Raw genomic sequence first — 11977 nt, forward strand, 5'->3', positions numbered from 1 at the left:
ATCCCTGTGCACAGCACGGATAGGGGTCGGCTATATCCCTGTGCACAGTGCTGTGTGGGTGGGAAACACAAAGAGACAGCTCTGGGGCCCTGACCTCTTCCTGGCAGAGAAGCTAATCCTATACACTAAAACTCAAAGAATGGGGAAAGAACGGTGAGGGGGTGAAGACACAGTTGAAGGAGCCCTGAATGATAAGGGCAGATAATAGCAGGAAGGGACCCACTGAGCAGAACAGGACAGGAGGCAGGGAACCTGGGTTGGGCTCCTGGTCCTGGTGTGGGTAACTAACCATAGTTCTACCCCCACCCCATCCCTTCCCTTTGGTCTCCAACTCTCAACTTTCACCCCAGATGCAAGCACTTACTGGCAAGCTTAACCACAGCAACCTGGCTGGCCACGACTCCCAGTGGGCCATGGGCCAGACAGGAATAGCTGCCCTCAATGACCTTCCATGTTCTAAAAGCTTCCTCATCAGCACCGTCTTCTGGTTCTGGAGGTGAGGACAGCCACAGGGAGCCATTGGGTAGCAGGTGCAGGTGGTCATGCTCCAGCACGGTGTCCCCATCCTTGCTCCATGTCGCTCTGGTTGGTGGTCCAGCAGCAGTAGCCCCCAAACTACAGTCCAGCACTGCAGCCTGCTGGGGGCCCAGGACCACTTGCAGTGGCCCTGCATCACAGCTCAGCTTGACGGGTGTCTCCTGGGGCAACAGCAGCTCCCCTGTGAGGAGGAAGAACCACCAGGGCTGTGGGCGGGTGGCCTCCTGGTCGCTGAGACACACCACCTGGTACCAATCACTTATGGAAAGACCCTGTCTATCAAAGCCAGTTCTTCCTTTGCTAGAAGTTCCTTCCTTCTTGGGTCTCATCTTCCCGGAACATGACTTCTTCACCTACCACAAACCCCAGCTCACTGTAGTCTATCACAACAGCTGGATAGTAGATCAGACCCAAATGTTTGCTTTCCACCTGATAAGCGGTGGCTGTTTTGTTCAGTCAGCAAAAGGGACGAAGAGCTCTACAGGCTAGTACACAGAGGAACTCTGGGAGTGTCAAGCCCAGTGCAAGCCGCCTGCCACCAGATGCCACAAATTTTGTGAACTCATCTCTGGGAAATGTCCAGAGATTAACGGTTACCAAGGATTTTGAGCAGAGAGGAATAGGGGAGCGACTGCTAAGGAGCACGAGGTTCCCTTGGGGTGAAAATGTTCTAGGCTTAGACAGCAGTCGAGGAACACAACTTTATTAGTATATTAAAAACCACAGGGTGGAGGGTGCGGTGCAGAGGAGACAGCTGGCACAGCACACATGAGGCTTGGATTTGAACCCCAGAGCCATAGAAGTTGGGTGGGTGGTGCACACCTATAATTCCCAAATTCTGGGGATGGAGGCAGGAGGATCAATAGCTCGGGTTCCTCCTCGTCTTCAGCTATATAGCAACTTGGATGCCTGCCTGGGTTGCATGAAACTCTCTCAAAAAAGCATACTCGTACATGTGGCAAATTCTATGTAAATTGTATCTTGGTTTAAGAAATACATAGCAATTCTTTCCTTTAGGGCTGTCATGAATGCCCACTGCAGCATTGCCTGGCTCTGTGTCATGGCTCAGTGGTTTTATTCTCTCTGGAATCCAATGGGTCATCTCCACCACTATTACCCAACTAAATACACACTACAAGCTAGAAAAATGTTGTAGGTGGAAAACTCTTGAGAAACGTGCTATGAGGGTAAAGCAAGTATGAGCATGCGTGCCTGTGTGTATGTGTGTGTGCATGTGTGTGCGCGCATGTGTATGTGTATGTGTGTGTGTGTGTGTGCACATGCAATACTGCCTGTAGACCCTAACACTGCCCCTGCCACAAAGGGAAAAGAAGGAGGATCACACACTACCCTGAATCAAGACAAAAATCACAGAGGGAAATATTTCTTGTCATAATTAATGCTTCAACAGGGCCTGCCCATCATCATAATAGAGCAACGGTTCCCCATGTGAGTCCATCATCACAACTGAACTGCTATCCCCCTGTCCCATAAAAACTCAGTAGCCCAAGGTCTCCCCTTAGTCTCTGGCCTGACCAGACCAAGGATGGAGATGACATCCTCAGTATGAGGCAAGTCCGGAGTGACAGAGCCACACGAAGCAGGAAGGCTAGGCATTCTGGGAGATGTATGCCTTCAGCTAAGCACTTCTTCCAGGTCTCAGGTTTTTCAATGATACAGAGATATTGGTTCTGGAGAAAACACAGCACCATCCCATGCACACCCCACACGGTTTCATCTGTGTTCCCTGCATACATGTTCTTCTGTCTGCCATGCTGGTCAACACCTAGACTCCTCTGTGTCCCTATTACTTCCTCCCCATAGCATTCAAAGAGGAATAAGATAGTCCATGAGCTAGACAGCAGTGCACAATTTAATCTCAGCACTCTTGGGAGGCAGAGGCAGGTGGATCTCTGTGAGTTCAAGGCCAGCCTGGTCTACAGAACAAGTTTCAGGACAGCCAGAGCTACACAGAGAAACCCTGTCTCAGAAAAAAAAAGGAGGGGGGGGGACTGGAGAGTTGGTTCAGCCATTAAGGCTATTACTCTTGCATAGGACCAGAGTTCAAGTCCCAGCACCCACATGGTGGCTCACAAACATTTATAACTCCAGTTCTAAGGGATCTGAGGTCCATGCAGTTGAACACATACAGAGCGTGAGCACAGTGGTCCAGTCAGCTTCCTGCTGACTCTCCATCCTTCACATTCCTTCCCTCATCCCTTGCCTCAGCCAGCTAAGACTGCCTTTTTCCTCCCCTGTATTATTGTTGTTATTATTAATTTTATGAATATAGGCATTTTGCCTGTATATGCCATGAATGCATACATACACAAGCAAAACACTCATACACATCAAATACAATAAGCAACTCTAAACTTTTATTTCTTCCTTTCTATTTATTTTTCCCTATGAAGTTGCTCGAAAGGCAGGATTTGTACGAGTGATGCCAGGACACGGCTAGCACTAGCAGACGAGCTGGGAGTGAATAAAGGGTTCACCTTGCTGCCACTCCTCAGCTGCTGAGACAGCTCTAGGCTGCCTCCTCCTCACACCCCCCCCCAGCTGTAGCATCCTGGTATAGCTGCTCACTATTTGTTATCCTCAGTGAACCCCATCTCATCCATGCCCTCACTTAAAAAAAAAAGACAATGACCTCTGACTCTGCATGTACACTTACACGTGAACATGTACATACATCACAAACAACACACACGCGCGTGCGCGCGCGCACACACACACAGATGGAGACAGAGAGATCAAGGTCTCAGTCTTGCCGCTTCAACTTCCAGCTGTCTTCACAGCCGGCGTCCTCTCTGGGACTCAGTTTCCACACATTTAAAATGCAGGTGCTACTGAGCCTCTGAGAATCAACCAAGTGCTGCATGTCAGAGGTTCAGCCCAGGGCGTGAAGGACATCGCTCAAGAAGTAGAGGGGCTCATTCTCTTTTGGTGGGGTGCTGAGGATAGCACTAACGGCTTTGTAAGGTTAGGCAAAAGCTCACCGACAGGGCTGCACCCGAAGCTGCAGAGGCGCATTCTTTTAAGACCCTGGGCACACGGCAAGGAGTTACACAAATGCTCTTTGCGGCTCTTAGCACCCAGTCCTTTCTGTTCTTCTAAAGCCCTAGATTCCACGATTCAAATTCAGAGTTGTGGAAGGCAAGCATGGGCTCTCAGCCCAGCAGCTTCAAATGCTCTAGTCCCGAGACAGAACTGCAGGCTTGGGTTTCAGAGGAGAAAAAGACCCACAGAACACGAATCCTCTAGCCCTCTGGCAGCCTCCCCACCCCCTAAAGCCTGTCCGGGGCTTGGAAAATCCCCTGCCGCGCTGAACAAACAATGTGAACAGTTGGGGCCCGAGCAGCTGCTGGGTATGTCAGCAGCCTGGGCTCAGGCGAGCAGGACAGCCGCCAGAGGGGCTGGTGGCTGGCAGGGGGGCCCCAGGAGCTCCAGTTCCCTTCCTGAATATTCATGGATCAGCAGATGTCTGGCTTGACTACCTCAGAGGAGCCCAGCTAGGCGGAATCAGGGAAACCCACAGGGATGAAGACACAGAAGGACCGGGGTCCGTCTCAGAGAGGCAGCGGCACTGTGCCGCAGCCTAATGGACCCATTTCAGTGGCAACTTCCCCAAGTTCAAGGTCCAGTCCACGGATGAAGGAACTAGGGACCAGACACAGGGGTGCGGTGGGGAGAGCTGAGCAAACTGTCCTTTGACTTTCAGCAGATGAACCCGGAAGGGATGTGGGGGAGATGCTCCTGAGAAAGAGACTTCCCAGGGAGCTCTGCCGGGATGCCGGCCTCCCTTCAGGAGACCTGCCTTCCTCTAGGAAAGTTTTTCCCATGCCATTTGCGAGTCTCTTAAGCATTCTTCGTTCCTGTTAGAGCTGAAACAACGTCGTGCTCCAGCCATCATTTGGTCTTCTCCAGGACTTTAGGGCCAAACGTTTCTTGCACAACCTTGGCTTAGCTCCTTTTCTCCCTTTCTGTCTCAGTTTTCCAGCCTTAAACAGGGGAATCTCCAAACTCAAACATTTGCATCAAACTTCTTGGGCTAGGGAAGTGGTAGCTCAGGCCTAGCATGCTGGGGGATCTGGAGTTGATCCCTAGCTCTGGGTAATTGCGGCTTAGAGCTAGACACCTGAAATAGGAAATATCTGCCCTAGGGAGGTGGAGGCAGGGGGATTAGAAGTTCAAGAGCAGGCTAGAAACATAGCTCAGTGATAAGAGTGCTTACAAAAACAAACAAACAAACAAACAAACAAAAAACCCCAAAAACTTGGATTTGGTGGCACATGCCTTTAATCCTAGCACTTAAGAGACAGAGGTAGGTAGATCTGTCTACAAAGTGAGTTCTAGGACAGTTAGGGTTGTTGCACAGAGAAACCCTGTCTTGAAAAACAAAAACAAAACAAAGAGGAAAGAAAAGATTACTTGCCTAATATGTTTGAGCCCCTAAATTCAATTCCTAACACGCGTACATAAAGTTCAAGGTCACCCACGATGACGTAGGAAATTCAAGTCCAGCCTGGGGTAATTAAAACCAAATCAGAGGCAGGTGGAGCTCTGTGAGTTCAAGGCCAGCCTAGTCTACAGTGGGCGTTCTGGAAGAGCCAGGGCTGTTACACAGAGAAATCCTGACTTGAAAAACTAAACACAACAAAACCAAAAGTATGATTCCTCTGCCACCAAACCTGTAAGAGTGGTAACTGAAAGTGGGTGGACCTTACTTGTTCAAGGGACCTTGCTCCCCCACCCACTGCATGGCTGACTCCCAAGTCTTGTGTCCAAGTGTTTTCCTGTTCTTCTCTAGCACACTGCAGGCATCAGTGACTTGCTGACCACCAGTCTTTAGCCTCCAGGGGTTTCCCCTCAATCCCCTAACAGAGATAAAGAACTTCTGTTTTGGGGATCCCCTGGCCATTTTCAGTCTTCCTTTCTTTCTTTCTTTCTTTCTTTCTTTCTTTCTTTCTTTCTTTCTTTCTTTCTTTCGAGACAGGGTCTTTTGACTTAGCTCTGTCTGTCCTGGAACTCACATGGTAAACTTACAGAGATCCTCCTACCTCTGCCACCTAAGGGCTACTAGGATTACAGGCTTTCCCCACTTTCCCTGGCCCTCAATCTTATTTTTCTTTTTCTTTGTTTTGTTTTTTTTTCTTCTTTTTTTTTAAATTTATTTTTATTTTATGGGTACTAGTGGTTTTGCCTGTATGTATGTCTGTATGAAGGTGTCGAATCCCCTGGAGCTGGAGTTACAGACAGTTGTGAGCTGCTGGGGACTGAACCTGGGTCCTTTGGGAGAGCAGCCAATGTTCTTAACCACTGAGCCCTCTCCCCAGCCCCTCAATCTTATTTTTCAAACGGATATTTCTTTCTTTCTTTCTTTCTCTCTCTCTCTCTCTCTCTCTCTCTCTCTCTCTTTCTCTCTCTCTCTGAGACCTGGTCTCACTATGTGGCCCAGGCTGTCCTTGACCCTCCTGCCTCTACTTTTTCTCCCCCCCCACCTCTGGATTTTTGAGACAGGGTTTCTCTGTGTAACAGCCCTAGGTGTTCTGAAACTCACTCTGTAGATCAGGTTGGCCGCGAGCCCACAGAGATCAGCTTGCCTCTGCCTCCCAAGTGCTGGGATTAAAGGCGTGCGCCATGACTGCCCAATCTTGCCCCTGCTTCTTATACAGGTTTGTGCCACCATGTTGGGCTCTGAGAAACTCTTTTGCCCACTTAGGAGGACAAGTTAGATTTTTATGAGACCAATGAGAACCTAGTCAGGAAGGCAATTTGCTATAGCGTTCCAGGGTCTGGCTGGAGTCATTCCGTGAAGTCAACAGGAACCTGAGTTGGGTTCCATTCTCCAGGGAATGTTCAAGAAGGACAGGGCATATAGGTGGGGGAGGGAGAGTAAGGCCAAACATCAGAGCTTCCTCGCTGTCCTCCCTGACACCATAGGCCATTCTTCTTTCCCAAGAAACACAAGGCAGTTTCTTCCAGAGCCTTGGCCACCATCCTCACCACATACTAAGTCCCTCCCTCCAACAGCTGAACGCGGGGTCTGAATAGGTGGCATGGACACGAGAAAGGCCTCAGTCCTCTCTCTCTCTCTCTCTCTCCAATCAGTGTCATCTGGGGTGACAACAAAGCCACATTCAACATGGCTTGCCTCCTCCTGGTCCCCAATACTTGTGCCCACCAAGCCATACAAAACAAGCCACCCCCAAGTGAACACCTTGTGGTTCCCCTGGCTACTTCTTCCTAGAACGGCTTTGGAACAGTCTGATTAGGACACTTGTGCACTTCTTCCGGCCTTGAGGAAACTACGTGCCTAGATTGCTGCAGTTACCACTCCAGACCATTTTTGAGACCCTTGTCTCATGTAACTCAGGCTGTTCTTGAACTCTACATGCAGCTGAGAATGACCTTGAACTTATGTCCCCCCTGCCTCTACTTCCCAAGTGCTGGGATTACAGGTTGGATCACAGGGCCAGTGGCATGCTGGGCACAGCACTCTACCAACTGAGCAACAACCCTGGCCCTGTTTTTGGCTTGACTTTCACAATCTCTTAGGGTTATATCCCAGTTGTCCTTTAGGCTTTAGCATCTATAACAGTGTCTTGTGTAGAGCAGATCCTCTACTTAAATAGCTGTGTAGATATGTAGACCCTCTCAAGCATATCATAGAATTCTACCCTTATGCCTGTTCAAGCCTTGGCTTTGTTATCTGTGAAAATAGAGTAAATCCCTTCAGAGTTAGGAACAATCTGAATAATACAGACTGAATCTGCCTGGGATATTATTATTAGACACCTAATAAAATGCTTTAAAACCACCTAGACTGGTGGCTGGGGATATGTTCAGCTGGTAGAATAGAATGCTTACCTAGCATGCATGAAACCCTGGGTTTAGTCCCAGCACTGTATAAACTGCATGTGTTGGTAAACCCTGTAATCCCAACACTCAGCGGGTAGAAGCAGAAAAATCAGAAGTTCAAAGCTATATAGTAAGTTCAAGGCCAGCTTGGGCTACAATGGGCCTATCTGAAACAAGCAAACTAAAACCACACAGAAACAGAACAGCAAATTCATAGTAAAATTTTGTCTAAATATCATTAAGGCAGGGAATCATTTAGCTTGCTGGTTCTGTTATACATCTCATATGCTTAAAAGTATTTCTTCTGGGCTGGAGAGGTGCTCAGACGTTAAGGGCACTGACTGCTCTTCCAGAGGTCCTGAGTTCAATTCTCAGCAACGCCATGATGGCTCACAACCATCTATAGTGAGATCTGGGGACTCTTCTTGCATGTAGGTATATATGCAGGCTGAACACTGTGTACATAATAAACAAATAAATATTTAGAAAAAAAGGATTTCTTCTGAGTTCACCCTGTCTCCGCATATGAACTGTTGATGGGTGCCATAGCTCTGTCCTCAAAACAAGAAAGAGACTCCCCTATTAGTTGATCAGGAGTCCTGACTTGCACCTGGGAGAAAGCTTATTGGCCCTTGGCTTCCTTGACCCCAGTGACCTCGTGGTTCCTCCACAGCTATAGAAGTCCTACAGCGGGTCTGCCCAGTGGAGAATGCAGGACCCCAGGGTAACCGTTCTGGTTTTCCTTCCTGAACCCCACTTTCTATCCCATCACTTCTTCCCCCTGCCCTCCTGGGAGCCCCAGGCCTGTCTGGCAGCCACATGTGTTCTGCATCTGGAATTCCAAATCTGGTTGCTGTACCTCAGAGACCGTGGAGTGAACAGGAGATGAGCAAAAGAATCCCACACCCTCGGACCAGCCAGAGAGAAAACTCAGGTCTGAAGCTGCTAACTTGTCTTACGGAGCGAACTTGTTATGTTCCCAGATCCCTGGGAAGAGTGACTGGGCGGTCTTACAAAGAGGAGCCAGGACACTGGTAGGACCCAAGATCAGTTTCTGAGTAACGTCAGAAAGCCACACAGGCTTCTCATCTGTAAAATGGGCTCACAATAAATTCTTTCTATTACTTTCTATTTTTTGATGGGAGTAACTTGAGCTATATAGCCCAGGCTGGCACTTAACTCACAGCAATCCTCCTGCCTCAGTCTTTCAAACACTAGGGTTACAGAGAGGCACCAGAATGCCCAGTTTCCTATATCTCTTTGAGTGCTGACATTACATGATGATCATGAATGAGATTTCTTAGTTTGAAAGAGATACTGTCAGGAAAATATCCATATATCAACATGTGATTAATGAGGCCATGGAAACACACACAGGTTCACACAAAGGTCTAGGTAAATTCCCTGCAAGAATCACTATCAAAAGAAGCTTCTTCATCTTTAGTCCCAGTACACGGGGGCAGAGGCAGGCAGATCTCTTGAGTTCCAGGCTAGCCTGGTCTACAGAGCAAGTCCCAGGACAGCCAGGGCTACGACCCTGTCTCAAAACAAACAAACAAAAGACTTCTAGTGTTGACTTCTAGGAAGAGCCTGAATCTCAAGGCTGAGACAGGGATGACAGGGAGGAGGTGTTCCAGGTGAGGTAAAGCTCCTATGTTCTCAGAGCTCTCTGGGTCCCCCAAGCCCCAAATTCTAACTTGAGTGGAAGGGGGAGCCCCACTCCTTCATATGGTAAAAGAGCACAGCTTCCAGCCACTGCCCTCAGACGGAAATCTTATTCCTAAGAGCTCACAGCCACAACCTCTGACCCATAGGCAAGGTCAAAGGACTGGGCATTGTCCTAACCCAGCCCCAGCCCTTCATTCTGGCCCACACTGACTTTTCTGGGAAGACTATTATGTTTGACTTTCCTCTTCACTCCTAATAGACTATATCTATAGGTGTGGGAGACATGGCCCAGTGGTTAAAAACACTGGCTACTCTCTTCCAGAGGACCTGGGTTAAGCTCCCAGCATCCACATGATGGCTCACAACCATCTGTAGCTCCAATTCCAAGGAATCTGACACTGTCATCTGGTTTCCACAGGCACTGGGCACACATGTGGTGCACAGACATATTTGCAGGCAAAATGCCCATACACAGATAAAAAAAAACTGATAACAAAGAAAAATCCACTGATCTATGCTCACAACCTTCCCATTCCATTTCCTTAATATCTCTAGAATCCAGTGCCTCTGGCCATGCAAGCCACTAGCTGCCACCATTCTGTCTCCTGTATCCCCACCTCCTCCCCAGGAGGGCTTCTTGTCTCACCCTGCACCCTCCATGCAGGCTACAGTGAGCTGATGCAAAGCTGGTCTGAAAACCTGCCCGTAGGGGGGTAGGGGGGGGGTCTCAGGCCAGACTTGGTGGGACTAACACTGCTTTTTGGGAGCTGGGACTAGTTCCTTCCTTAGCCTCCTCTTTGACACGGTAGTAGCCTACCCCTCCCCCATCTGCCCCACTCCCACCCCGTATTCTAACCGCCAGCCAGATTTAGCTTGATGCAATGATGTGAACGAAATCTCCTCCCAGTATTGGCACCCCCTGCTTGATCTGGAAGACTCCTCCCTCTGCGGGGCTGGCTCTTCCTCTCTCCATCAATTTCTTCAGAACCTTTCCTGATCTTCCCAGTATGGCTTAGGAGCTTCTCTTCCGCAGCACCTTGCCAGTCCTGGGCTCCGACCCTGACCCTAAGACTGACAGCCTGCCGCTAGGACCTTGTTTGCAACATTCTGGGCATCAGGCAAACGTTAAACTATAAAGACAGCCCAACAAATACTGTGAAAGAATGGATGACCTCTACTCTAAAGGGGTGTCCACAGATTGCAGAGGCTTAAACACTCAAAGGAGGTTAAGCCAGGCAAGAATAGTAGTTGCTGTTAGTCATTCAGGTGGCCAGGAAGACTCTCAATGCACTCTGCTCTCTGCCTGTGTAGTGGGGAGCAGGAAAAGGCCAGTCTCCAGACTTTCTCCGGTGCCCCGGCCCGAGGCCTCAGAAGTATTTAATAAAGCGCGAGTGCGATTGCCAGCCAGGATCCCGCGTTACTGGAGCTTTGGGAAGCGCAGGAGGAGGAGGGGGCACGCAACTATTCCTAATCCTTTGGGCTCCAGGAAGACAGACACCTCTCTGACATTTGCCCGCGCCACATTCACCTGACAACTCCCGGGCCCCCAGCTTCTGCCACCCAGCCAGCCCACGCACCGAGCGGCCACCACCGGCTTCCAGCTGGGTCCACGATCTCAGAGGGAAAGGGGCGTGTCTGGCTGGGCGAGCTAGGGTCCGAGCTGTTTCCAGCACTCTTCCCACACGCTGTTTTCCTGGAGATGGGCCTGGGGTTGGCCCGGCAAGGCTCCTTCCCGCCCCCCCCCCTCAACCCACTCCCGCCGTCCTCCCTGCCTCCCTCCCACGTGGCCTGGCCCAGTCTCTCTAGAAAGCCGCAGCAGCTGGAGAAAAATCCCCCTCCCCACCCCCACTGCCAAGTCCCTCCCCGACTCGCCCCGGACACATCCTCAACTCCCCCCTCGGCAGGGAAGGCAAGAAGTAATCGAACAAAGCGGGCAGCCCATCCCCCTCACGGCCCTACCACCTAACCTCCCTTGGGCCGCCCCGCAAACGTACATCCCACTGAGAGTCAGAGGACCCAGGGGTGGCAGAAGCAGCTCTGGCACACACACTTGGACACTTCGTTACTCCCTCCCAGCCCTTTCTCCGATGTGTACAGTTGTGATCTTTACCCCTGACCCTACCATACGCTAGGACCGGGAGACTAGAGGGGGCCTTGCTGACCTCGTCCACGCTTCCCCTGTCCGCTCTTTGGGGTGGGGCAGGAGTGACACGCGTCCCATCCAGAGACCAAATGTTGGGTTCGTTCACTAAAGCAACTGGTTTCCTGCCCTTCCCCCAACCCTCTCCGAACCCCAGGTCTGGGTCCACAACAACCCCATATTCCCCTACCGCTCTAGCTGGCCCCAGGGGCCACACCCACTGGGCAAAGTTGAGTGTGGTTTTTCTCACCGCCGCCCCCACCACGAGCAAGGACACTCCCCAAAAGCCAAGGCCAAATATTAGCTCAGCCGCATCCAGTTACACACGCACCCCACACAAATGGAGGTGTAAGAGCACACTCCCGCCCCGCCTGCTCTCTCAGGCACACTCGCGACCGCGAGATGCGTGCAGGCAGGGCAGAAGCATGCCCCGCTTAGAGCTACCAGCGCCGCAGCCACCCGCGCGCCGGCGATGCCACCCGGCGCCTTAGGCACGCGCTGTGGACACATTCTCCCGCAGGACACCCCCACCCCGACACACAGAAACGCACACCTCACACACACAAGGTCCACGCGCAGGGGGACACGCACGGACACAGCAAGGACACACACACCCCCTGCGGGCAAGTCCCCGCAGCCCCCGGCGTGCAAACATCGCGGGCGCTGGGGACGCCCACTCGCGACTGCGGCCACCCGGGCCCTTACCGCGCGCGGACAGCAGGCAGAAGGTCAGCGCCAGGAGCCCGCGGCCCCTGTCCGCCCGCGCCA

At 51.0% G+C, this 11977-nt stretch overlaps 1 protein-coding gene across 1 annotated transcript in view; it reads right to left on the bottom strand.

Moving 5' to 3' along the window:
• The window catches only part of Igdcc4 (immunoglobulin superfamily DCC subclass member 4), a 34637-nt gene that overhangs the window by 22304 nt on the left and 356 nt on the right, over nt 1–11977 (bottom strand). The window contains exons 2-3 of the mRNA XM_005347768.2: nt 11915–11976; nt 365–718 (exon numbers count right to left, since the gene is read on the bottom strand). Coding sequence (XP_005347825.2) covers nt 365–718; nt 11915–11976 — 416 coding nt within the window. The remainder of the gene's footprint in view (nt 1–364; nt 719–11914; nt 11977) is intronic.

Source organism: Microtus ochrogaster, chromosome 5 (genome assembly GCF_000317375.1).
Source record: "Microtus ochrogaster isolate Prairie Vole_2 chromosome 5, MicOch1.0, whole genome shotgun sequence".
Lineage (NCBI taxonomy): Eukaryota > Metazoa > Chordata > Mammalia > Rodentia > Cricetidae > Microtus > Microtus ochrogaster.